The 27,901-nt window shown below is 52.5% G+C and overlaps 1 protein-coding gene across 1 annotated transcript in view; it reads right to left on the bottom strand.

Moving 5' to 3' along the window:
- Creb3l1 (cAMP responsive element binding protein 3 like 1) overlaps window positions 1–27,474 on the bottom strand; it is a 41,326-nt gene extending 13,852 nt beyond the window's left edge. The window contains exons 1-2 of the mRNA XM_006984335.4: window positions 27,242–27,474; window positions 5,239–5,467 (exon numbers count right to left, since the gene is read on the bottom strand). Coding sequence (XP_006984397.3) covers window positions 5,239–5,467; window positions 27,242–27,343 — 331 coding nt within the window. The 5' untranslated portion in view covers window positions 27,344–27,474. The remainder of the gene's footprint in view (window positions 1–5,238; window positions 5,468–27,241) is intronic.
- Window positions 27,475–27,901: the final 427 nt, after the last annotated feature.

The following is a 27,901-nucleotide window of genomic DNA, read 5'->3' on the forward strand; positions in this document are numbered from 1 at the left end:
GCTTCCTCATCTTTAAAATGGAGCACGTGGGGCTGAGGAGAAGGCTTGGTCTGGAAAGGGCTTGCTGTGAGAGAATGAGGACCTTAGTTCAGATCCCTGGCACCCATATAAGAACCTGGACACAGCCAGGCGGCGGTGGCACACGCCTTTAACCCCAGCACTCGGGAGGCAGAGGCAGGTGGATCTCTGTGAATTTAAGGCCAGCCTGGTCTACAGAGCAAGATCCAGGACAGGCAGCAAAACTACACAGAGAAATTCTATCTCAGAAAAAATAAAAAAAAGCTGGGCACAACAACATGTGCCTATCAGTCCAGTGATGGAGGACTGGACACAGGAGGACCTTCAGGGCTCGCTTGCCAGCCAGTCAATCATTGGGCTCCAGGTTCAATGAGAGACCCTGTCTCAAAAGTAATGGTGAGTGACTGAGGAAGATACTTGACCTCCCCATGCACATGCACACACATCCCACGCACGTGCACACACATACGCACACACAAGACTACATACAAACACACATGGGGGAAAATGAGGACATAAACAGGACAGACCCGATGGGGGGTTTTAAGAAATGCCAGTATAATGCTTGTAAACACTGAGCACAGTGCCTGCAAAAAGTGGATGTTCATTAAGCAGTGTTAACTAGTGTTAACAGGATTATCTTTATTCAGTAAACACTGCCCCACCGAACAGCATGAGAACAGTCCGGGACAGGGATGGTGGAGCCAGAAAGGTTAGCATGGCCTTGGGAGCTGCCCTGGAGATGTACCTCTATCCCAAAATGATGGGGAGCCAGAGGGGTTTGAACATGCTGGGATTCATAAGTTTAGATTTCTTTTTAGTATGCTAAAATTATGAGTCTATGGGCATGTAAGAGCAGGTGTGTGTAGAAGAGGACATTGGATCTCCCGAAGCCCGAGGGACAGGTGCTTGTGAGCCACTGACATGACTTGGGTGCTGGGAAATCCAACTCGAGTCTCCTGCAGCAAAGGCTCTTATTCACCCGGCCATCTGCAATCCTTGGATTCTTAATTTAAAAGGCATAACTCTGGCTCTTTCGGCTGCTTCCCAGCCACCATGATGTGAACCATTCCACCGTATACTCCCCGCCAAGATAGACTGAAGGGTGGCTCAGAGGAGCTCCTGTTCTGATGAATGAGATCCACAGACTTCTGAAAGCAGAGGTATCCTAGCGGCAGCTGACAGCCACAGCTGTGATTGAAAACAGGTTTGAAAAAAAATCACAGCCAGTGAGATGGCTCATTGTGTAAGCCTGGTGACCTGGGGTTGAGCCCTGGAAACCACCACATAAAGGGAGGAGGAAGAACAGACTCTGCAAAGTTACCCTGTGACCTCCACACGTGATCCGTGGTACAGGTTCACCCTCCTCCATCCTACACACTCGAATGATGATGATGATAATAATAATAATAATAATGATGATGATGATGATGATGATGGCTGCAGTTTCTGGGGTGGTAAGATTTGGAATGTGGCCACGGGAGTGGATGGCTGAGGACTGCCATCTTGGAAGGCGCCTCTCATGTTGTCTTATTTCCCAGAATTGTATGAAGGGTGCTAACATCCACGTACACCCCCAGATTAGCAATTTCATAGATTGGGGCCATCTTAAGAGCTGCTCAGGTGCTTGCCATTTTTAGATTTGAATGTGAGCTTTGAAACCCAATTATGTGAAAGGAGCAAGCAGACTGGCTATATCTCTGGGTGCGGGGATGGGCAGGGACTGACAAGATGGGTCAGGGAGGTATTTGGGTGGGATGCTGTTGAACTAAATGGTCCAGGAGAGAGAAGATGAAGCCTGGACTAAGGCCAGCCGTAGGAACAGAGAGGAAAGACTTGGAAGAAAAAAGTCACTTTTTGTTTTTTAATTTTATTTCACATACCTTGGTGCCTTGTATGAGGGCGTCAGATTCCCTAGAACTGGAGTAACAGACAGCTGTGATCTGGTGTGTGGGTGCTGGGAATTGAACCCAGGCCCTTCTAGAATTGAACCCAGTGCTCTTAACGGGTGAGCCATCTCTGCAGCCTCTTTGTTTGCTTATTTGTTTGAGACAAGGTCTCAAGTAGTCCAGGCTGGCTCTGAACCTGCTATGTAGCCGAGGATGACCTTGGTGACCTTGGTTCTCCTGCCTCCACCTTCCCAGCATCAGGGTTATAGGTGTGTGCCACCATGCCTCATGTATGCTGGTGCTGGGGATGGAGCCCAAGGCCTTCTCCACACTGGGGTACCACATACGCCGTTAGGGACAAAGTTCAAAGGGCGAGTCCATGGGACTCAGGGATGGGGACTCATGGAGGTGGGAGGAGGCTTAGGTTTGCCCATGGCGGAGTCCACCTCCTAGCACGTAGTCATGTAGTGGGTCTTTTGGGCTCACCTGGGAAGCAGGGCCGGTTTGCCTCAGCATTCTCCAGTGGGCAATGGGTGTCTCTCATTCCAAGGGAGTACTGCAGCAGGAGTGAGGCAGGAGCCGGGGGTCAGCTGGCGGGGAGGGATGCGGGGACTCTGGGGCCCACTCTGGGTGTAGAGAGGAGTCAGAGGTGGCCTGGTCCCACCTCAGAGGACAGGCTCCTCCCTGCTGGGGGCCTGAGAACTCAGCCCTGGGCCACAGGCAGCCCTAGAGTTCAGGAACACCCACAGTCTTTCCAAATTACAGGGCCAAGCTGTGGGCGTTCGGGAAGCTGCCCCCGCAACGGGCCACAGACAAATTGCTTTAAAAATAGACCTGGGCGGCTGAGGAGTTGCTGAGCCAGCGAGCAGGGTGGATGGAGACTATCATGGGATGAGAAGGGTCCGCACCATATCCCAGCTCTTCCCAGGCTGGAGTCTGAGACCTCACAGAGGTCCAGGAACTTGGCAGCTGCTGAGGTGTGGTGAGCAGCTGGGACCTCAGCAGTCACAAGCCATGGGCCCTCCTAAGACTTTAGAAGGTGCCCCTGCCTTCTTGGCAGGGAAGGCGGAGACCTGTCACTCCTGGAGAGCCTCTGCCGCACAATACAGACCAAGACCCCAATGCTCATGAGCTACGACTCTGGGGAGGCACCACTTTCTCCCCATTTAACAGATGTGACAATCAAGAACTCATGCCCAAAGTCACTGACCTCTGGAAGAGAAGAACAAATTCCATTGACTGTTCTAGCCACTCCTAGAATTAATAGGACTTTAATGTGCCCAAAAACCAGTGGCCGGTTGCTGATATATATCCCATGCTGGGCCTAGAGCTGGGAGCTTTATGGATGCTTTTTTTCAGTCCTGTCCAGAACTCTCAGGTATATATTATTTTCATCTTTTAAAAAAGACTTTCAGGGGCTGGAGAGATGGCTCAGCGGTTAAGAGCACTGGCTGCTCTTCCAGGGGTCCTGAGTTCAATTCCCAGCAACCACATGGTGGCTCACAACCATCTTCAATGAGATCTGGTGCCCTCTTCTGGCCCACAGGGATGGGATACATGCAGACAGAACACTGTATACATAATAAATAAATGAAGGGAAAACAAACAAACAAACAAAACAAAAAAACAAACAAACAAGAGACGGGTCTGTGATCACTCAGCCAAAAGTGACAGGACCAAGATTTCCTGTCTTAGAGGAAATGATCAGATAAGAGGTATTTTGGGGGTGGGACACAGTGTGATTACCTTAGAGGAGAAATTTGGAGGCAGGGGGCTGTTCACTTTGAAGATAGGAGTTGGAAGAGAGGGTTGCTACACTGAGCCCCACTTCAGGAGCAATAATTGGAATAGGGCTCCTTAGAGGTATTTTGGAGGATGTCGTATAAGGAGATGGGAGGTTCTAGATTCTCTGTAATCTGTCCATATTTAGGGTGATACTTTTTGTGGTTGTGGTTATTATTTTGAGGTTGGTCTATGTTGTAATCCAGGGCTGTCCTGGAACTTGCTAGGTAGCCAGGCTTGCCCTCAGGCTCACGATCCGCCTTCCCTCAGCTTCTCAAGTGCTGGGATCACAGGTATGCACCATCATGCCTAACCTCATCTATTATTTAATTACCCCCACTATGTGCTCTAAATCAGTGGTTCTCAGCAGCCCCTGATACGCTGGGTCCTAGCTACAGGGTTTCAGACTCAGCGGGGCTGAGTGGGTGCTGCAGTTTGGATTTTTGTTTGTTTAGAATTGAACCTAGTGTGTCCTACACAGTAGAAGCCATGGACCATGACTGCACTGAACGCTAGTCTCTTTTTCCTTTTGTAAATTTTTGAGACAGGATCGCACTAAGTTACCCAGGTTGACTTTGAACTTTCTTTCTTTTTGTGTGTTTGGAGAGAAGGTCTCACTATGCAGCCCAGACTGGCCTCAGACTTACCATCCACCCACCCAGCCCCGAGTGCTAGATTACCAGTGTGCATTACCATGCTGGGCTGGCTGCAGCTGGGCATTTATTATTATTATTATTATTATTATTATTATTATTATTATTATTATTGTTTATTTTATTTATTTTTTAAGACAGGGTCTCTCTATGTAGCTCTAGCTGTCCGGGAACTTACTTTGTAGCCTAGGCTGGCCTCCAATTCTCAGAGATCTGACTATCTCTGCATCCTGAGTGCCGAGATGAAAGGTGTGCATCACTATGGCCAGATTTTATTCTATTTGATGTGTGTGGATGCGTATGGGAGGGGACACAGGTGCATGCTCAGGTGTGTGTGTTTGTGCTGCGGAGGGCAGAGGTGGGTGGATGTTAGATGTCTTCCTCTACCAATCTCCAAATCACTGTTTCAGGCACAGACTCTCATTGAACCTGGAGTTCTCTGTTTCAGTTAAGATGTCTGGCCAGCAAGTTTCTAGGATCTACCTGTCTCCCAGTTTATTCTTCTCCTCCACGCACCTGCCCTATGGTTACGGAACCCACCTCTACCCAGTTTTTATGTGGTTGATAGAGACTCAAACTCAGGTCTCATGCTTGAGTGGCGGGCACATCCCTGTAAGCCTCCTCCAGCAGCTCCATGCTCTGCATTTGTAACAGGCTGTCAGTGACGTCATCGCAGCCTAGGACCACTCCGTGTGAACTGCTTGTTTACTGAAGTCAGGGCACACCCTTTGAGAAGTGGCCAAATGGTTTTGATTTCAGGGAAAACCAAAAGGCCAGGAGTTGCACCCTGGCCTGTTGGAAGGGTTTTGTGGGCAGATGCCCCGGGAGTCTCAGCCTGTAGAGTCCCCTTCCTCCCCCCCCCAGCTTCCTCCCTCCTGGGCCCTTGCACATCTTACCTTGGGTGGTGTCCTCCATCTTGATGGGCACAAGGGGACTCTGGGGTGCAGAATCCCCACTCAGGGAGTAGCTGTGCTCAGCCTGGATCCCTGGAGCAGGGGCGTCCAGTTCCATGTCCAGCAGAGGGCTCTTCTCATCCAGCACAGGGTCATCAAAGAAGCTGCTGAACAGGTCATTGGAGAAGTCCTCCATGTTCTCCACAAAGTGGTCCAGGTGCTCTGGGAAGTGCTGGGGAGGGCGGAGGAAACTCAGTTTGGCTTGGAGAGGGGTACAGGTACTGATGTGACAGTCACCTCTTGTCCTTTTCTCCCCGCCATTCCCACCCTCATGTCACCGCCACCCTCCCCACGACCAGCTTTACCAACTCCAGCTCTCACTGGTTCTTCTTCTTTCTAAATTTTTTTTTATTGCTGTGCATGGTGATACATCCCTTTAATCCCAGCACTCAGGAGGCAGAGGCAGATGGATTTCTGTGAGTTTGAGGCCAGACTGGTCTACAGAGCGAGATCCAGGACAGCCAGGGCTATGTAGAGAGACATTATCTCAATTATCTCAAGTTTTTTTAATCATCGTCGTCATTGTTGTTGTGATGTGTGTGTGTGTGTGTGTGTGTGTGTGTGTGTGTGTGTGTGTGTGTAGACATGCATGCCACAGCATACATGGGGAGGTCAGAGGATAACTTTGTGGGGTTTTCTATTCTTCCATCTTTATGTGGGGTTGGAGGAGGCGATTCAGGCTGCTAGGCACGTGAGACAAGTGCCTTTACTCACTGAACAATCCCACCAACCTCCCCACCTTTAGAATTTGTAGTTCTTCTTCTTCTTCTTCTTCTTCTTCTTCTTATTATTATTATTATTATTATTATTATTATTATTTACACAGTGTTCTGTCTACACACCAGAAGAGGGCACCAGATCTCATTGAAGATGGTTGTGAGCCACCATGTGGTTGCTGGGAATTGAACTCAGGACCTTGGGAAGAGCAGCCAGTGCTCTTAACCTCTGAGCCATCTCTCCCAGCCCTGTATTTATTCTTTTAAAAAAAATTAGGGTCTGGAGAGGTGGATGAGCCGTTAAGAACACCTGCTGCTCTTGCAGAGACCCCAGGTTCAGTTCCCAGCACCCACATGGTGGCTCACGACCATATGCAGCTCCAGTTCCATGGAATCTGATTCCTTCTCCTGACCCACGGGCACCAAGCACACATATGGTGCACTTACAGACATGCAGCCAAACACTACACCTTACATAAAAATAAATGAATATTTTTTAGAGATCAAAGTGGATGGTACCTGAGAAACCAGGCTCACACACACACACACACACACACACACACACACACACACACACCCCTGGGGAGGAGCGCAAACAGACAGGACAAAAGTCACACATAATGCCTATGAAGGACGTGGGTGGATTGGAAAACAGGCTCAGGCAGCAGAGGTAATGTGGCAAGAGCCCAGGTCTTGCTGCCTGGCACAGGGAAACTTGGAATCCTGCAGTGCCATCCACCTTGACTAAAACTGTTTCTTTGTTTTCATTTCTCTGTGTAAGTGTTTTGCCCACATGTACGCCTGTTGCCCATGGAGTCTGAAGTGGGCATCTGGTCCCCTGGAACTGGAGTTACAGATGATTGGGAGCCCACTTATGAGTACTGGAAATCAAACTAGAGTCCTCTGCAAGAGCAGACAGTGGCCTTAACTGCTGAGCCGTATTTCCAGCCTTTCCCACCACCTGGATTTTCGATACAGGCCTGGGGACTCACCAGGTGGACTAGGCTAGTTAGCCTGCTGGAATTCTCCTCTCTCTGCCCGCTCCCTCCTGCCCCATTCTGAGATTATAGGCATGAGCTACCATGCCCCTTTTGAGGGAGTCCAAGGGATCTAACTCAGGTCCTTATGAATTTTACTGACTGAGGGAGGGAATAGAGAGAACCTTGAGTGAGCGAATCCCGAGTGAATGTGTATTTTGGCCTGGGCATACCCATGTCAAGGACTTCTCGACCTGAGACCACGGGACAATTGTCAAAGGCTCAGGAGAAACGGCAAAGCTTTTCTTGGGAGTCCAAGTATGAGAGTTTATGGGTTATTGATCAGTGTGTGCAGCTTCCTCCTCCTGATGTGTACAGTCTGAGACTGCTCCCTGCAGAGACCGGAAAAGCCCTCCTACCCAGCTAGCTGCCCCCGCCCCCCCCCCCCCCCCCCCGTGCTGTGCATAATAACTGCACTGAGATTTCAGGTTATGGCAGCAATGGGAGCAGAACCTTCCCTGATCCCTCCCAGCTTCTCTGTCTGTGTGTCTGTCATTTCCTCATTCTCTCAACACCCCTAGCCAGGGTTTCGGGACCCAAGCCTTTCCAGTTGAGGCAACTGAGTTATTATTCCCCAACCCACTACCTGCCTTTTTCTTTTATGTAAATTAGTTTATGTAGATGAGTGTTTTGCCTGCATTATGTACATACACTCTGTAGGTGCCCTTGAAGAGGGTGCCAGAAGAGGGCTTGGGATCCCCTGAAACTGGAGTCACAGGTGGTTGCTAGCTCCCATGTGGGTGCTGAGAATCGAATGTAGGTCCTCCGCAAGAGCAACAAGTGCTCTTCACTGCCGAGCCCTCCCTCCAGCCCTGCTATCTGCCTGTTATGTAGTCCAGGCTGGCTTCAAACTCATGATCTTCCCGGCTGAGCCTCCTGAGTATCAGAGTTTCAGGCCTCCGCCATGCCTGCCCAAGCTGTTCCTTATCCCAAGGCTTCAGGCTGTGGAGCCACCTCACTGAGGTTTGAGTCCTGGCCGTGACCCTTCCAGCTGTTGACTCAGCCCGTGTGAGGGGCAAGTGGTGACTCACTAATGGTTATGAAATCAATTTAGTGGGTCATGGCCAAAACTTAAAAAATACACTGGGAAAAAAGATGTCCTTGACACACAATAATTGTACATGTCTATGGGGCAGACTTTGACATTTCATTACATGTGCCCACGCACAATGCGCAGATTGGGTTAATGGGGCATATCCATCACCTTAAAACAGGTATCCTTTTTCATGGAGCATTGAAAATGCTGTCTGCTAGCTACTTTGTTGTATATAATTAATCGTTGTCAACCACAGCCACCCCACCGTGCTACAAGACATTGGCTCCCACTCCTTTCCCACTGCATCCCTGTCCCCAGGGCCCACTCTCCCCAGCCCCTACTATCCCTGCCAGTTCCAGCCCCTGGCAACCACTGTGCTGCTTTCTGCTTCCAGCAAGCAGCTTTTAAAGCTTCTACATACAGGTGAAAGCATGGTTTTTCTTTTCATCTGGGTGTCATGTATGCTAAGCAAGTGCTTTATAAGATCTAAATGATATAAGCTGGCCCCCGTCCATGTGGGCATTTATGACAAGAATTTAAGAAAAAAATAGCACAGAATAAAATATGAAATAAGTAGAAAACATCAGAATGCATCACACATACTGAAGTAAAAAACCGGGTGAAATATTAATCTCAGCTATGCATATACTTGATAAAGATGTCAGGTCCCCTTCTCAGAAATAAGTGAACAAAAACTCTGATAGTGATTGTGGGAAAACTAACTGACCTGTGTTTTAACCTCCTCTGTATAGAGTGGGGCTGATAGTATTTCCACTTGCTAAGGTTATTGCTGGGATTAAGCCACATATGAGTAAAGGTTTTGGACAGTCCCTCAAACTGCCATAAATCAATAAAAGGTCATATCATCCATAAAACACCCCAGGGACAACACATAGTAGGTGCTTTCCCCCTTAAAGAGCCCTAGATGTGCAACACACTGTTACCACTGTTCATGAGTGCTTTTGCAGAGGGGTGGATGAGACTGGGTCGGGGTTGCTTCAGGCTCTGTACTGCCACCTGGTCAATGCAGTGCTGGCTCTGTGGGATTGGCTCCGTGTCCAGAGTCATTAGCTTTCTGTGTCCTGAACTGTTAGGAGGCTGTCCCCAGGAGGCAGGGGTGAGCAATGCCTTCTGCTCCAGGATAAGGCACCAGATGAGCTGTCTTCAAGGAGCAGGGTTTGAGCAAGGGCTGCAACCTTGTAGACTTGTTTTCAACTCCTTTTTGTTTGTTTGTTTTGGTTTTTCTCTGTGTAGTTTTGGTGCCTATCCTGGATCTCGCTCTGTAGACCAGGCTGGCCTCGAACTCACAGAGATCCGCCTGGCTCTGCCTCCCGAGTGCTGGGATTAAAGGCGTGCGCCACCACCACCCGACTTTGTTTTCAACTCTTAGCTCCATTACTTACTGAATTGTTTAACTTTTCTGTGTCTCTGTTTCCTCATCCAGAAGTAGGAAATACAGTTCCTACCCCATTGCAATGGCATGGGGATCAAGTGTTGGTCACATGCTTGGTACTTGCCTCATATGATTATGAAAATAAAATGAGTGAATATACACGAAGCACTCAGAACAGCACTTGGTGGGTAATAAGTGCCCAACAGTTTGTAGTTATTACTATGAAAACAGCAACCCCTAAACTCTGGGCATGAGCCTGGAGTCTCTAGAGGGAGGTGGTTTGAGTTTCCCCTCTGAGCAAATGTGATGAGAGACCCGAGGACAGAGTGAGTCCAGAGACGCCACTGGTATATTCTGGGGGTCCCACTTCTGTTCTCCCAGGAATCATCATCATCATTTTATATTTTTGTTTTTATTTAAATATTCCAAAGTGCTTTCATATATTCCCCCATCCTCTCTGTAACTATGATGGCCTTGAATTTCTGATCCGCTTGCCTCCAATAGGTGCTGGGGATGGAGCCCAAGGCCCTATGCATTCTAGGAAGGCGCCCTTACCAACCGAGCCACGCCCCCAGCCCCTGCATCATTTCATTGAGCATCACCTACCATTCCCCAAGAACAAAAGTATTTGACTGATAGGGAATCTGGGGTCCGGAAGCTAGACAGAACCAGAAAGTGTGCATGGTCCCTCACTGTCCAGACCTTCTCCAGTCGCCACACACCTCTCCCTGTTTGGAAATAGCCTGACTGCTGCCAGACTGTGTACTCCCGGAGGCCGATCTGTGCCCAAGTCACCTGCTAGATACTCATTCAATAGGGGTGCAAGGGCAGAGCCTTGCATCTCAGAGCAAGGCCGCTAATGGATTAGCTGTTCAGGAGCGCCTGGGTGGCGCGGTGCAAAGACCTCAGGTGCTGAACAAGTCTCTCCATCAACCGAGAATCCAGCAGAAACGCTTTAGAGGAGTAAGCTCCTCACCAACTGCCATCATCCTCAGCCAGCACTGAGCGGTCCACATCCGCGGCAGAACCAGGCGAGCCCAGCTGGGGGCGCTTCCTTCCAGCAGAACTGTGTGTGTGTGTGTGTGGGGGGGGGCTCTCTCCAAGGCTGCGGTGGGGCCCAGGGGAGGGGGGTGCGCAGAGCTGGAAGAGCCGTGAGTCAGTATTTCTCCAGCAGCTGCTCCGCAGGCGATAAGGGTCTGCCAAGCCCCTTCCCGGGGGCCTGGGAAAGGAGAGCCAGCACCCTCCAGTCTGGGATAGGGGTCCCTGAAGTTTCCAGTTTCAGAAAGACGAACGAGAACGACCCATTTGGGAGATGCCCAAAGGAACTTGCTAAAGGGGCCTCAGTTGGCCGGGTGTTATGACGCGCCCCCCACCCCACCTGCTAGAAACAGCAGCCAAAGCTCAGCAAGCTAGAGCTTCCCGAGCGGTGGGAGCCAAGTGGAAGAGGAGGGCGGCCAAGGGGCAGGGTTCCTGGAGTGCTGGTTGGATGGTGGTCGTGTCACATCGCACCTAGCTTCATCTGCCTCTCGTGGGAGCGTTGCCACCAGTAGCTGCTCACTGAATACTGTAGGCTATTTCTGTCTAATGTCTGGCCTCTCGGACATGCAGATCAGTTATGGTTCGAGACAGCGGGAACCTGAGAAAATTAATGGTCTACGCTCCTCAACCCATTTTACTAATGAGAAAGCTAAGGTCCAGAGAGAGCAAGCCGTTTACCCACAGTCACACAGCGAGTAGTCAATATTTCGGGCGGGTCTCTCCGCAGCTCTGGGATTGCGCTGAGGCGAAGGGGGTTTCCCTTGTGTCCTCACCTCACCCCCCTCCACCCCCGTAAAGCTCTCTCTAGAGACTTCAGACCTCCCCAGGCTCTGGCCCTGGTCGCTGTCTCCCGCTATCCAGCACCCGCTTCCAGCTCACACAGGCACACAAAAATCAGATTTAGGCTGTCTGATGGAAATTGGGGGTGGAGCTGGGGCGGGGGGGAAGGCTGGTGGCTAGGAGTTCATAGAGGGTCTGTTAGGGTGGGCAGCCTTCAGGGGTGCCTTCTCATACAGGCAACGGGGGTGGGAAGCCCGAGAAGGAGACATTTCCCTCCTCCTTCAAGACTTTTTTCCTACGCTTGTGCCAATATCAGCTCCTTCTCGGCCGCCACGCGCAGCCGGCGCCGGCTCCACTCTCTGGAAGGAGAGGTCCCCAGCCCTCCGGCTCTCAAGCCGGCACCCCGCCTCCCCGGCTGCTGCGCCTCCCCTTGGCCCCGCAGCTCAGCCGCCCACCCTTTAAATTTTAGGGGTGGATAAGGGGTCCAGCTTGCTCTGCAGTTACGTGGCTAAACTGGCCTACTGGGCCCCGCCCCTCTCAGGAATCTTGCTTGCTCATTGGTGAAAGCGGAGGAGCTTCTGGCCAATGAGAGGAGACTGCGAGCCACCGCCCGCCTGGCCCAGAGCGCGGCTGCGCAGAGCAGGGTTCGAGACCGGGAAGGCTGCGGGGAGGTGGGGAAGTACAGCCTGTTCTTGGTCTGTGATTGGGGTAGAGCTGAGATGGCAGTTCTGCGGTATTCGGAGACCCTAATCAGTCGCGTGGCCACCCGTGACGAGAGGCTCTGCCCCACCCCCTCTCCCAGTAATCTTATCATAGGGTGGCACCGAGGGACCGCAAGGCACCAGCCCCTGGTGTGAGAGGGGCCGTTCCCAGGGTTGAACAGAATAAACACTTGGTCCTTACTGCGACCCTTCCCTTAACCTTTCCACAGGGGTCAGTGCAGGCAGGGAAAATATCTGGGCTCAGCAGCTGGCTGGAGTATGCGTGCTAACGGCCACTTGTTTGCCCCCCCCCCCCCCAAGTCCCTAGTCCTCTGACGCCTGCACCCCTGCCCTGGTTTCTGCCCCGAATCCCTGGCCCAGACAGATGCAGTCTGTGCTGGGTGGGGGAGACCTAAACTGGTCCAGACCGAGCTCTGGGATCAGGGGTGGGGGAAATCCCCAGCGAGCATTCCTTCTGAGAGCGTGAGCTCTGGGAAGAGATGGGAGGAGAGTTCTCTCCCATCTCCCTCTTTGTCTTCCCCGGAAGGGCTGCAGCAGATGCCTCTCATCCCCTAACACACTGACCCACACATTCCCGGACCGTTACTTGTCTCAGAGTCTACCGCTGTGAGTCACTGCTGTGTCCAGTGCGGGTGGGAGTCGGGGGAGGGGGCACACAATCAAGACTACAGAGATTGGGGGTGGGCTCCTGGGTCCCCAGTTGTCAGCAGATCTCTTTGTCCTTAAGCATCACCATCCAGGTCTTGGGGGACCCTGAAAGACTAAGAACTTGTCTTCTAGAGCTAGGCTCTTGGCTGCCTGGCAAAAGGGGACAGGCATTGGGACCGAATTCAGGAGGCCCCAGATGGAGACCTATCTACCTGGCTCTGCTCTGAGGCCCGGGCAGGGTCAGGTGGTGTGCCCAGGTGTCTACAGGGTTAGAGTTTGTGTCCCTCCTGAAGGAAGGTGTTAGGGGCAGAAGGAAGAGCCGGCCCATCTTTGTCTAGCCTCTCTGAGCCTAGAGGGGGCAAAGCCTTCCTGGAGGCCTCCTGGTAGGTGTGGAGTTACTGGGAGTCCGTTATTCTAACTACCCTCACTATCACCCAAGGAAGGAGAGTGCTGGGTTGTTCTGTTATTCCCTTGTTGAACTATTAACCATACAACCTAAGTGCAAATAAACAGGAATGCTTCTGTGAGTGCACGCACACACCTGTGCACACCTGTACACGTGCACACAGACCTGGGCTGGAGGGGGAGGACCATCCACCCGGGGAACCTCCATCTCTCTGGCATGACACAGTGAGGGGTGCAGACCACCTCACCCCCACAACTGATACATTGAGATTTATCTTGCACAGGGTCTATCATATGTGCACTACCTCCACCCACACCCCAGTTTACATAGGTGTACTCGATCAGGCAGTAACAGAAGCCCAAGGAGGACATTTATCAGATGGGATCAGATGGGCAGCCATTCCAAAGGCTGGGGATCAGTCTCACGGTTAGAGCCTTTAAGTGTGCACGAGGCCCTGGGCAATCACCAGTACCACAAAACCACCGAAGACTAGGTGTGGCGGCGGCGCTTCTTTAATCCCAGCACTTGGGAGGGAGAGGCAGGTGGGTCTCTGTGAGTTTGGGGTCAGCCAGGGTGACATAGGGAGACCTAGCTCAAAAACCAAAACAATAAGAAGCACACACATGTGAAGTCATCCCATTTACAGGCTCACATAGACACATGGCCACATGCAACATCTCACATGCTCCCAGGCCTAAAAGCACTAAGCCACATGCCTGAGATGACTGAATCACGTGAGCCCAAGTGAGAGAAGATTTGGGAGGCCCAGCCTTGTTTGGGGCTGGGACAGTAACAGCTGGGATCGGAGGAGTGTGGCTGTTGTGGAGACTGCAGCTTTTTTTTTTTCATGCCAGTGTGCGCTGGAAAAAGAGGAGAGTGGTAAGCTGGCACCCACTGTAGGCGATTTCTATGCCAAGCAAGGTCCTGGAAGGGCATCTACCACCTCTGCAGTCCCCAGCCTGGTAGTCTAGTCATCCGCTTTCCCCTCCACTAACCCTGCCCTGGTCAGGCCGCAGGTCCCTCAGGGTCCCAGTCATCTGACAAGGCGGTCCCTTGCTGTGCCCCAACTCTGAAGTGGGTGCCAGGCACCGTCTGGGCAGGAGGAAGCTACGACAGTGAGTGCCACTGCCCAGGGCTCAGATTAGCTGTGACTGGCACCACTGAGGGATGGCAGCTCATGGTCTGGCTGCTGGAGAGGCTGGTCCATACGCACTAGCCAGAGGAGGCCTTCGGGACAGCTCAGGACACTGAAACCAAGGGCCTGGGCTGGCACTGGGGACCTCTGGAGAAGAAAGGCAAGCAGTCACCCTCATTATCCGCCACGCACACATTTGCCTTTCCTGAACACTTACTGTATTCAGACTGAGAGATGAGCAAGCAGACCTGCTTCCCATTCTAGAAATGCTTTCTGACATGGTGTGACTACCCACTTTATGAAGGTAGGTCCATGTTTGGAAGTGTGATCACTTTCTAGAGTTGTGATCTCCTGAACCCTAAAACAACTATATCTTTTCCCTGTTCAATATCCATCTGTAACACCCAAGTGCCCCTGAAATAGAGTCTAGATTCCACAGGGTAGCTTGGAGTGATCCATTCATGTGGCCTCTGATTAGCTGTGTCTTCCCCACTCCCTTTTCAGACCAAGTCTTGCTCTGTAGCCCAGGATGACCTCAAACTTGCAATCCTCCTGCGTTAGCCGCCCAAGTGTTGGGATTATAGGCATGGGCTGGGCTCCGTTCTTTCCGGTGTATCCAATGCCTTGCATGCTCAGGTAGAACTCAGGCATTTGGAGACTGGCTGAGTGGGTGAATGAAGGCATGTGTCAACGAGCTAATGGACTGAGGCCCCTTCTTCCACAGTAGAGCATCCAGGAATGAGTGTCCTGAATTCTACTCTGCTGCCAGCCCGCTCCTGCTCCAGGCAGAGTTTCCACTGGCCTGACTCCCTCCTTGGGTTCCTCCCTGGGGGAACGGTGTGTGTGTGTGTGTGTGTGTGTGTGTGTGTGTGTGTGTGTGTGTGTGTGTGTGTGTTATACCCATTTTTCATGTTGTCCTGGCCTAAGGCCTTTTTGTGTTTAAGCCAAGACAGACCGGTTATGTGGGGTGCACAGAGCCACTCAGTGTTGGGGCAACCCTCGGGTGCAGGCCAGGCCTATGAATACATATGGAGCCTGCTGGTCAGCTAGCCTGATCTGCTCTTATTTGGGTCCCGACCAGCTGGAAGACCTTCTAGGCTGGAGCCTAGCACTTGGCTCTGGCTGCAGTTCTCCTGGCCTCCTCCCCTCCTCGGCACACTCACTCTTCAGCTTCTGGCTTCCTCAAGGCCCAGCCTGTCTGAGTTGTCCTCAAAGTTTTATTTTTGGAACGAGTGGCATTTTCTCTCCTTATATCCTCCCTTCCTTCAGGGAAGGTGTGGGACCCCCGGGCTCCCCTGGGGATCAGGCTATGGCTTCAGTGTCGGGGTTCTGCATCTCTCCTGACCCATCTGATGCATCCTACCCTGCCTCCCTGCCTTCTTTCCCCATCCAGTGTGTGACTAATGCCTACCCTTGTCCTTCTTGAAGAGCACCGCTCTAGCCAAGAGAAATCATAATCTGAAGCACCATGAGGCCTACCTACTATTATTGTGGGGGTGACGTAGTTCAGGGCTTATGAACAGGGGGACAGACAGACCTTATCTGCTATGTAGACCTGGTAGCCTGTGCCAGGTACTTAACCTCTCTATGCCTTGGTCTCAGCTATGAAGCGGGGGTACTTTTACCTGCAGCACCCGGTTGTTAGAAGGAGAAAACACTTGTAAAGTGCTTTCAGCAGAGCAGGGCGTACAGATGGTGCTCATTCAATGTAGCCATGGCAGGTGAAGGAAATGGAGGGCCAGGGATGGAGGGGGCTTGCTCAGGGTCACACAGCTCAAGGCAAACCACCCAGTGCAGCAGTATCCATCTTTATCTTCCTCCCGAGGAGAAGGGAGGGGCTGCTGTGAGTCCAAGGAAGGACTTTCTGGAATCAGTCAGATGGGCAAGTCCTCAGCCTTCCACAGTGGCCCTCTCGCACCCTAGCCGGGCCACCTCTGCCCCCTATGGCACCAGGGGACGTCCTTGCCCTCTGAGTGCTTGGGACTTGGGTCAGAGGGGCTCCAGAACTCAGTCCCACGGACTCCAGGCCAGTAGGACTCTGTGAGGGGTGGGGAGTGCTGGGTCCTGCCTGACATCAGAATCAAGAAACTGGAGCAGCTTTCGGGCCAGCTGGGGCTCTTCCAGCTCAGCCAGATGTCTCAGGAATGTGCTGAGCTGGGAACTACCTCTCAGCTTCCCTCTCCACCCCCACCCCTCAGCGGCCCCACCCCCTGCCCTTTCTCATCCTTTTCTGGAGAGCCTGGCATCTCTCTGATCCCCTCAGCACAGCCCGGCCCCTCAGTCTTCTGCAGGGGTTTGTCAAAGGCAAGGGTTCATCTCTACGCAGACCCCTGTGGGTTGGGTTGACCTTGTGGGAGCCCAGGCTGTCTGGGAGGGGAGAGTTCTGCGTGGATACAGCATGCCAGACCCCAAATGTGGAACTGATTTGCAGCGCCGGAGAGAGAGAGGGGTGAAGGCAGAGGGTAGGGCTGGGCGTCCTCTCTGGAGAAGATCCCTGGGCATCTTGTCCCAGCTGAGGGCTGGGAGAGCCAATGGGGTGCTGTGCCAGGCTAGGCTTGGCTCAAGAATGGGATTCAGATCCTTCCAGCCCCCCCCCCCCCCCCCCCCCCCCCCCGGCTTCACAGGGACATGCTTTGTCTAACATTGGAGGGGCCTGAGTTATTGGACAGGATGGGGAAATGCTATTGGCATCCCGAGGTTGGGCCAAAAGACAGGGCACGGCTTGGGAGAGACCCCAACCCTAGAGAGAGGTGTCTTATCCCCCTGCAAGGGTGGAGCTGTCTTGGGTCCTGGTGATGAAAGGGCCAAGGGAACCAGGGCCTGGTGCTTCGGCCCCAGGAGCAGAGTCACATCGGGTCACAGGGCTGGGGTGGGGCTGCGATTACTGGAGAGGTAAAGGACCTGGCTCCCTGCTGCCTCATGCTACCCCAGGCTTCAGGAAAGACCACTGCTGTGTCTCCTCTTAAGGAAAACCCCTGATCATTCAGACAGGCTGGTGGCTAGGATGCCGTAACGGACTCTAGACCTCCTGCCACCACGACGGGTCAAAGTGGCTGGGGCCACCACCTTGTCCAGACCAGAACTATCACTGGCTCCCTGCATCCTGCTGGAAAAAAAACAAAACTGGCAGCTCCCTAGCAGGGTATCAAAGGCCTAAGATAATGATCCCACAGAAGATGTGGCCCCTGTCTCTTCTCTCTAGCTAGCGAGATTATCACTTCATTTGCTTGTGCCTGGAATGTCTTTTTATCTTCTCATCCCCACCCCTCCCACCCTCTAAGACCCAGCTCACATGCCGCCGCTTCCTCCAGGAAACCTGCCTGGATCATTTAGCTCCAAGAATTCTCTGTCTGCTGTGCTACCACAGCATGCAGACTGCTGGCTACTGATTAATGTCATGCCTTGAACTCTGTGCACAATAGGATCCAAGTCTCCCACTAAATGGAAAGCCTGAGCACGGGACCAAGTGGAATTCCTCACGGTACAGTTGACAACAGTAATACTGGTGAACACGTACGTGCCAGCCCCTGTTCTGCCTCCTCGCCCTTCAGGGCCTCGCTTAAGCTTCAGGAAATAGAGCCTTTATTTTGCAAACCAGGAAAGCAAGGCACACACAGAGAGAAGCATTTCCCAGCCCTGTGCGGCTTGCTGTTGGTCAACCCTGACTCTGGAGCTGTGTTCTCAGGGTCTGCGAGACCACTGGCTGCTGACAGGATGGAGGAAGGGTTCCTGCTGCCCTGTGCCATGCCTGGTACAGCAGCAAGTCCAGGGCTGGGTGTAAAATATGGACCCCTGCTCCAGGCATGGAGTCTCCACCCAGGGCCCCAGCTTCGCTCCTTCCCTGGCTGTAGATATCCAGATACCTGGAAACACAGAGCCCAGAGGGGCAGGCAAGTTTTGGGGCTTAACCCAAAGAAAAGGCCTTCTATCCAGGTCTGGTATCACAGGCCTGTAATCTTAACTATGCAGGAGCCTGAAGCAGGAGGATCACAAGTTCAGGGCCTGCCTGGACTATACCGTGAGTTCAAGGCCAGCCTGGGCAACTTAAGAGAGACCTTGTCTTAAAATTTTAAGACGGAGAAAGAAGGCCAAGGATATAGCTGAATGATAGAACACTGGTCTAGCATGAGCAAGACCCTGGGTTCGGTCCTCAGTACATATGCAAAAATGCTTCCAGACAGAACTGGGGAAGGTGGGTTGTTCCCCCAGGGCGGCCGCCGCTGCCGAGTGCCAACATCTTTCTTTTCAGACAAGGACAGCAATCAGCGACAGCAGAGGTGCCCCACAGAGGGCACACTGTGCACCAGGCTCTGTGCTCTGTCCTCTTCAAGAATTCCTGCTGAGGACCGGTAAGATGGCTGAGCTGGTACGGACGCTTGCTGCCAAACCTAAGAACTAGAGTTGGGTCCTCGGGCTCCACATGGTAAAAGGGGGAACTGAAACTGACTCTCTGTAGACCTTCACATGTGTCCCATGGCATACACACACATACCAGGGAGAGGGAGGGAGAGGGGGAGGGGAAGAGAGGGGAGAGAGAGAGAGAGGGAGAGAGAGAGAGAGAGAGAGAGAGAGAGAGAGAGAGAGAGAGAGAGAGAGAGAGAGAGAGAGATATTCTGGTTGAGTTCTCATGAGAACCCTGCTTTTGACTTTGAACCCTACTTCCCAACTTTGGGCAGGAAGAAGAGAAGTCGGAAGGAGTTAGGAGCCTGCCCTGGAAGCAGAGGACAGCTGAGCTTGTTCCTAGAGCTAGCAGTGCTGATGCTGACTATGGATGGTCATCCCACCCCCACCTTGGGCACAGCTTAGCTGCCCAGGGCCTGCTGTTTATATAGATTGGGCCTCGTCACCAGCCCTCAGTCTGAGGGATTTGGGGGTTTGAATCTTCTGTCCAAGTTGAGCAGGTTTGAGAACTCCACTTGCTTCTTACCCAGACTCATGCAGTTTTGGAGACCAGGATATCCCGAGCACGGTCTGTTTCTAAAGGTGGCTGGTGGAGTCCCAGATAGCTATTTTCATTATACTATAGAATTCACAGGTATGCATTACTTATATTCTAGTATTTCACATTAGAAAAAAATCATCTGGGCACTGGGAGATGGCTCAGTGGATAAAACACTTGAGCATGAAGGCCGGAGTTGAGATCACCCACAGTCATGTAAAAGTCAGTCAGGCACCACCATGCAATGCCAGTGTGAAATGCCAGTGTGAAATGCCAGTCTGAAATGCCAGCATTCCAGAAGTGGAGACAAACTCACCAGCTAGGCCAGGTGGACTGGTGAACTCTGGGTTTAGTAAAAGACCCTGCCTCAGTAACTAAAGTGGAGGGAGGTTGAGGAAGATTCTCCATGCCAACATTTGTCCTCTACATGCACACATGTGCATGCATACCCATATGTGTGTGCGTGCGCACAAATGTGAGCATGCGTAGACACATGCATGTAGTGTGCACATACACAGACACTCTCTGAACAAAGGCCATTATGATAAAATGAAAAGCTAAGGTGAGACATAAGATTCAATACTTGAATGTATGCATGTATGCATAAATGGATGAATAAAAATATTTTTAAAAGAAGGACCATCAAAGCTGGAAGTTTTACGGTGTTTTCTTTCATTATCCATCTACCTACGTATTCCTCCTCCACGGCTGCCCTACTTAGCCCTTCTTTGCACTAATTTTTCCTCCCTCCTCCCACTCATCCATTCCCTCTCCTTTCTTCCTTTCAATCACCTTCATTCTTTCCATCTTCTCCTTATCCATCCATCCATCCATCCATCCATCCATCCTTCTGTCCATCCATTCATTCAACCACCCACCCACTCATCTGTCAGCCTATAGTGTAAATAAATATCTCCTAAGCATTATAGCTGTAACTAGAGAACAGCCAAAATTAATCGAGTGACCCTCTGCCTTCAAGGAAGCCTTAGTCTAGTTTAGCAATGAGGAAGTCAAGGTCCAGAAAGAGAAAGGGCTTTGCCTAAGATCATATAGTGAATTGAGAAGTGAGATGATTGAAGGGCGAGGACGGTTCAGGCACAGCAGAACCCACAGGAGCAGGCTGAGCATGGCTTTCCTCTAGAGAGCCCTGTAGCTGCTGCCTGAGAACCACCTCCCGGCTCTCCAGGAGGGCCTTAAGGGCCTGCCTCATGCCTCTGCTGCTTTCATTTTTGTTATTCTTTTGGAAGGGGAGGAGGGAGTGGCTGCTGCTGTCCAGCTGTTGTGTCGGACCACACATCCCTGCTCAGATGTGTCAGCCTCTTTGTGAAGGGGGAAATGGTTTCTGGGCCAGCAGCCAAGGGCCAAGGAAGCACCATTGAGTACTAGGTCCCTGGAGAGCTGGGGGAGAAGCAGACTGAGCCTGGCAACAGGGAAGTCCACTCACAACTCAAAGGCAAGTTAGCCTCATTGATGATATGCTCTGTCCAGGTCTAGAGAATCAAGGACTTTGATAGCAAGGAAACCAATACTCCCGACACACTTCCTCTGCGGGTCAAGGTTCCGGGCCGTGTTCTGCTCCTCCCAGCTTCTGAACTAGACGTTCCCACCTCCACATTTTTCCTGCTCCTGGCTCAGGGTCCTGCCACTGACTGGCTTCCCTGGGTCTACTCAAGGGGGTTACACAGACTTCCAGCCAAAGCAATGCTCATAGTCTTGACTCAGCTCCACCCAAATCTTCCTCCTCTATCCTGCCCCCCTGGAGTGCTGAGACTTCCAGAAGAACAGCCTGTTCTCCAACATCTGGAACTGGTTTCTTGAGAGAGGTTCAAGGGCAAGCCAGGTCCCGGAGAGAGATGCTCCAGGAGGCCCAGGGTATAGGGATTGAAAGAGGTATGCAAATGGAGGAGGAGAGGACACAAGGTGGGTGGTGCCCTCTGTGGGTCCTCTAGAGAACAAAGGTGCAAGTTCCCCAGAAGACTGGGGGGCAGCCCCCAGCATGGACATAAGTAGAGGGGATGAGGGGCCTGTCCAGGGGTTCCAGCTGTGTCTCTAAAACTCCAGGTATCTATGGTGCCGTAAGGATGGCAGCTGGAGAGAACGCAGGGAGGACCCTTCGGATACACAACAAAGTCTGAATTAGAACGAGAGCGCGTGCAGGGGAGCTAGCTTCTAGCTCTTTCTCTCATCCGCAGGGTCCCCGGAGCACTCTTGCCTTGGAGAGTTGCACACTCTCTCGGAGTCTCTTTTTCTCATCTGCACAAAGGATGCAGACTGACTGGATGCTGAGGAAAGAGAAGATGGCTGCGCTGCCTGCTGAAATGCTTCTCAACAGCATCTTCACCACCAGGGGTGGAAGACATTGGGCAGGCATGCAAGTTCACCTTGGAGACACCTTACAAAACCTCTAATTTGTTCCAAGACCCCTACAAAGGTCTGCTCCATCATGGCGTCAACCTGGGTCCATGTGTAGGAAGTGAGTGAAGTTCCTAATTGAATGTGTGTTGTTGACAGGGCCATGTCAAGGGCTCAAATGCCCCAGCCCCATGGGAGTGGCAAAGCTAAGTCTCAAAGGGATGACAAAGCCTTCCTTGGGTAGGAGTAAGCATGTGGATAGTGAGTACAGAAAATGTCCACCATAGCTTGCTCTCCCTGGCTGTTTGCAGCCTGAAGACTTCCTACAAGATTAGCTAAGCCTATCTCTTTATTTGGTTGTAATAATAGCCCTGCCTCCTTGTTCAGCGGTATGTAATAAGCCTGTCTCCTTGTTTATCTGTATGTAATAACTCTGTTTCCCTGTTCAACTGTGTATAGTAAGCATGCTGACCTTCTAGGGTACTACAGCTTCTCCATCAGAGAACCAGTCCATCCAATCCCAGCTTTTCTGTGTCCATGTATCATCATTTCTTCATTTCTTCACTGGCCCAGTTAGGTCAATCTGGAGAGCCATGCAGAGCACGGCATCCGCGTTATCTGTTTCCCGGTTTGTCATTTAGCTTTGATAGCTGGAGACCTGGGTGGGTCTCCTTCTCACAGGCAGCCCTGGGATCTTTCAGCGCGCCTCTCCAATACCAAGGCATCAAAGGAATGGACATGTATATTAGTGAACAAGAAAAAGAATGCCTGGTAGACACAGGGAGGCTTGGGGGTGGGTGAGGTTTCTGTGGGCATCTCCACCACACTCAGGGCTGGCCAGGTCAGGACCCCAAGGCTCCAGGGCCCCTTCTGGAATTTCCTGCATGCCTCTTGAATGCTCAGGTCTGGTTTGTTCTCACTGTTTTTTTTTTTTTTAAACAGCTTTCCTTTCCCTTAAAAGAATTTTCCCTACAAATACAGTAAATCCTTGACTAGAGCAAAGTCCTCTGTAGTATGAAGAAACCTGTGCTTCTGCTTCATGTTCAGGTTCCATCTTAACTACAGTGGGCAGATCTCTGTGTCTGTGGGGCTGGCTCAGCAACAGGTACTCATCTCCTGTGGGGCGCTCTCAGTTTGATGGGCTACCTTTACTCCACCCACCAGAAATACATCATTTTTCACTGACTCTACAAACACATAACTCCATGTTTTCCGAAATTTGGAAATGGTAGGTTGGCTTTGGCATTACTGTAGAATTTTACTATAGCCAGTGCCTATTTTATGTCACAATATTATGCTAGGTTTATGGCAACATGTAAAATATGGTCTCTGCTTTTATGGAACTTTTTCATGGAGGAAATAAATAAAAAGTCAATAAAACAGCTGCAAACTGGGATACAGGCCATGATGAAGCCAAAGGAAGGACATGGAGAACAGTAGGGGCCCCAGGCATTTGAGCTGAGGGTAGGGATCTGGGTGGGGTAGGAGGACTTGAAGCAGAGCATTTCAAACGGTAGGAATGGCATGTGCAAAGGTCCTGAGGTAGTACCACTAAAGGAATATGGCTTAAGGTATCTGAACGTAGCTCTAAGAGACCTAGAACAATCTGAAAAAGAAGAAACAGGACAACCCAGGCTCAAGTTCTGTCTCAAGAGCCAGAGGTTCCCTACGAGTCAGCTAACTCTAGACTGTCCTAGACTAGGGCCTGCAAGGGCCTTGGGCAGAGTTTGGCAATGGCTCAAAGTAATGACTAGCTTTTGGAAACCATGGCGATGCTGTTTGTAAAGCCCACAGGCAATGTCAGCTGCAGGACTCTGATGGCTGGGAGCAGGTGAGTGTTGCACCCTCCACCTTTCTTCCTGAAACAGAGAGAGTCTAGGGAGCTGGGGAGATGGATAGATGAGTCAAGTCCTTGCCATGCAAGCAGAGGACCTGAGTTCAGTCCCCAGAACCCATGTGAAAAGGTAGGTCCAGTGGTGCACACTTTCAATCACAGTACTGGGGATGGGACAGGAGGATCTCAGGGACAGGCTGGCCAGTCAAGCCCAATTAGTGAGCTTCTAGCCAGTGACAGATCCTGTCTCACAAGGAAGACGGTGTTTCTGAGGAGGCTGTCTTTTCACTTCCACACACCGATTACACCTGCATACTCCATCACATAAAATACACACACACACACATTTAAAAAAAAATGGAGTTTGACCTGGACCTCATTCATTCATTCATTCATTCATTCATTCATTCATCCATCAATGGTTGAACCACACCCTGCACAGAGCTCTGTTGGACACCAGGATCAAGGAGACAGATGAAGCCCCAGCTCTCAGGAGCTTGATTCCTCAAAAGTGGGGGAGGGGAGGGAAGAAAGCAAGCATAAGCAAACCCTGGACTCCAAATTCAGGGTTTTGGTGGAGTGTTTGGGGGGCTCTCTCTTTTGATTAAGAGATGGAGATTTAAGATTCCCAATGAGTTTCTCTCTATCTATTCTTCTCTGATGGGTTCCACTGTTAGGCCATAGTGCCCTTCTTGTTGATCAGAATTCACACACACACACACACACACACACACACACACGCTCTGTAGAGGGCTGCAAAAAGCCCACCCACACAGGCACATCCAAACACACATACTTCTCTAATCTCCCCAAATCCTCCAAAGGCTGGGGGTGGGGACCTCTTGGCTTTTCCTCTTCAGCATTAGTGCAGAAGTCAGGCTGGGGATCTGGGGAGCAGTGATCAGCCCTACCTCCTTCCCAAACCCTTCCTCTGGGCTGGTCCTGGGGTCCCCTCATCCCCACACCTGGCCTCCCCCAGCTGCTGAGAGGTGCATGGGTGTGTTGAGCAAATATCCTTGCAACTTCCTGCTGCTCCCCTCTGAGACAACAGAGCCTCCCCCCTCCCTGCTCCCCGTCTTCCTCCTCCCCACACCTCCCAGCTGGGGTTCCTCTGGAATCCTGGGTCAGTTCCCTGGAGAGAAACCAGAGAGATCCCTTTCTCCTGGCCGGAGGAAAGAGACACGACACACACAGACCCTCTCTCCTCCTGGCTTCCATCTCCGTTATCTGTGTCCAGACTCTCTCTTGCACGCACAGGGCTGCAGGACCATCGGGTGCAATGCCAGGGAGCTCAGGGAGCCGAGGGAGGGCAGGGAGGCTGGAGGAGGAGAAACCCGCACCTCTGGGAGGAAGGACAGCTGCTGGGTTCTAAGGGGCGCCTCTAGAGTTTCAGAGGCGGAACCACAGTAACAGGAGGAAGGCCTCCCCAGAAGCAAGGCCAGTGCCCAGCCACCTGCAGGCGTGCCTGCTGGAGTCTGCGTGTTCCCGTGTTCTATCCCTGTCTCTAGCAGAGGGAGCAAGGGCTTCACAGCTGCAGTCAGGAGGAACTAGTTTCTCTTTTTGCTTTAGTGCAGTGGAGGCACATGGGGTCCCCATGCAGCTTTAATGGCCCACCTTGGGATTTTTAAGGACAGTGAAGACACAGCTTCCCATCTTCCCTCCCATCCTCATTTCTGGAACCCTCTCTCACCCTCAGGCACAGTGAAGAGGGAGTTGGGGTGTTGCTGCGGTAAGGAACGAACCTAGGCATGGAAATAGAAGACCCAGAGAAGGTATGGGACTTGCTCAAGGTCACACAGCAACTCCTGCCTCCCCCATCCAGTGCCTGGAAGAAGTCAACTGTGGTCTCCTAGCTGCCAGGCCTTACGCGGCATTCATCTTTAGGTTAATCTTCTCACCAACTCCTTACACTAAGGCTACCGGGAAAGACGGTCTCCTGTTTCAGATAAGGACATCAAGGCCCCTGAAGAAAATAAGTCACTAGGCTGAACTGCCCCGCTCGCAGAGGTAGAAACACAGCCAGCTCCAGAATGTCCAGTTCCTAGCCAGGGGAGGAGCTCGGTCTTCTTAGAAAACCCTTCCCCAGGCCTATCTGACCCTGGTCCAGATGAGGGCAGGAGCGCCTCAGCTGGGCTTTCCCTCCGCCGTCCCATTGCCTATCAGGGCTTCTCTCCTGAACTGGAGCAGGGCCTGGAGGGGCAGCGGCAGAGCAGGGCAGCTGTGGAGTTCATTGAGAAGACAGCTCAGCTCCGTCTGCCTCCAGCTGTGTCAAGTTTTCAGGAGGCTGCGCTGTCCCCTTGGACTTCAAGGAGCCTGGGCCCCAACAAACCTCTTTTTTCTAACCAGAATCTTTTACCTGCTCCAAGAGAGCTATATGGACCCTCCAAAACTCTGTTGTCTCACTCCTGGAGTGAGACATCCGGAACCACCCTTAGGAAGCATTGGTCCAGCTTTTCCCCGTTGTAGATCAAGAAACAGAGGCCTGTCTGGGGAAGAAAGAGGCGTGTGGCCCATGCTCACAGGAGAAACAGAGGCAGGATGAGGCTACCGTTTCCACTGCTCCTAAAACAAAACGTCTCTCCTGGTTCCCTTGATCTGATGTAGGAGACTGTGATTTGAACGACCTTCCTGACAGCAAGACCTAGACATGATGCTTGAGGAAGGCCTGGGAGACCTGACACCTTATGACTGCCCGACTGGTGGTGACCTCAGTCAAGCTGCTTGGGACACTCCAGGCGAAGTGCAGGACACCTGAGTCCTTCAAGGACTTGGCCTTGGCCTGCTGGAGTTTTTGTTAGTGCAGGAGCTGGTGTGAACACAGGTGAGGACCCCAGTAAGTGTGGACAGGTGGGGACCCCGTGTGCTCGGCCTTCTGGTGAGCGCAGATGGAGGGGCGTACACCAATGGTTCGTTCATTCCATGGCAGTGGTGGGGTCCCATGCGATTCTCCAAACAGCCCAACATTTCTTCAGGATGGGACTCACTCTCTCCCCTCCCCAAGACATGCATGCCTCTCCCCCATCGAGTCGTTCGTTAGGGCTGAGCGCTAAACTAGAGGAAGGAAAGAGGAGAAAGCCTGGTTTCCTTAGAGGAGGAGGGGGAAGAAGAAAGAAAAGCAACTTCATAGCCCGCGGCAGTCATAAAGTCAAAGGACAGACAAATTCGGCGGAACCACCGGGAACGAAGGGACAGGAAGCACAGTGGCCAAGAGACACACTGATGAGGAAAAAAGTTCTCCTGAAACGTCACCCTGTGCTGCCCTGCCCCACCACCCTCAGCTTCCTTCCCGGAGGTCCTGAGCCTGACTTCATGCGGAGGTCAGGGCAGCGTTCCTCAGTTTCTGGGTCTGGCTCGGTATCTGGGTCTGGCTCTGACCCCCTAGAAGCTTCGGGCCTCTGGCCTGGGAAAGCTCCGCTGTGCGCCCCCAAGCGGAGATACAGCCTCAGAGCCACCGAGGCCCTGAAGAGGAAAGAGCTCCTCTCCTCCACTCTGTGCCCAGTCTGGTCCCAGAACCCTGGGGTGGGTGGAGGGCAGTTGGAAGACTATGGTAGTGTGGCGCGAGCGGGGTGTGGGGTGGTGGGGATTGGTGTCTCTTGAGTTCCTGTCCGAGGTTCGGGTGGCCCCGACGCCTCCATGTCCCCTTCCCCTAGAAGCCAGAGGCTAACGTGTCCTCTGGTCCTCAGAAGTGGCGTGGGGAGCTAGCTGTGAGCCTACTCTCTAGGATCCTGGTCTGAGAGGGTGGTCCAGCGACCTCGTCGCCCCATCTCAGAGCCCTAAGCACGTGTCTGTCCAGGAGACCCTGAGCCGAGCCCCCTCCTTGGCTCTTAGGGATCTTTGCGGGGTTCCAGGTGCGCCGCGGAGAGGGGTGAGAGTTGTGTGCAAAGGGGAACCGAGACCCTCTCGTTCTTACCGCATTGTTGAGGAAATCCGACTCGTTCAGGTCTCCCAAGTCCAGGAAGCTGGATCCCGGGAACAGCCTGTCGGCCGGGAAGGGTTCCAAGACGGCGTCCATCGCGCCGGGTTCCAGGAGACCCCCTTCGGGCTGCGCTTCCCTCACTCCAGGGCGGCGGCGATCCCCGCACCGAGCTGCGGCTGGGCCGGGCAGGCGGCCCGGGGGGCAGGTCCCGGCGAGCCCCGGGGGAGGAGCGGCGGGGGTGGCGCGGGTCGGGGGCGCTGGGGGCCCTTAGGGCAGCGGCGCCGAACGCACCGTGGGCATTCAGCCGACTCCTCCTCCAGCTCCTCCCGGGGCGCAGCTGGCTTCCATAGGGACCCCGGGGGTGGGGCCGATGCTGGAGGAGCCCCCCGGGCCGGGTGGGAACCGGGGGTGGGGGAGCTCAATGCTCCCCCAAGACTGGGTGGCTGCCGGGTCGCAGCGATCTCTCTGGGTCTCTTCCTAGGCACAGCTTCTGTCACTTTCCCGGGTCTGAAACCTGGAACCCAGGGCTGGTTAGCCCAGCTGGCCCGGGCGCCACGCCCCCACATCAATATTCACGATAACTCAATATTAATGAGTAGGGGGCGTGGCTGGGGCGTCGTCTCCCCATTTTTTAAAGAGACATATTTCAGTTAG

The sequence above is a fragment of the Peromyscus maniculatus genome, chromosome 4 (assembly GCF_049852395.1).
Source record: "Peromyscus maniculatus bairdii isolate BWxNUB_F1_BW_parent chromosome 4, HU_Pman_BW_mat_3.1, whole genome shotgun sequence".
NCBI lineage: Eukaryota > Metazoa > Chordata > Mammalia > Rodentia > Cricetidae > Peromyscus > Peromyscus maniculatus.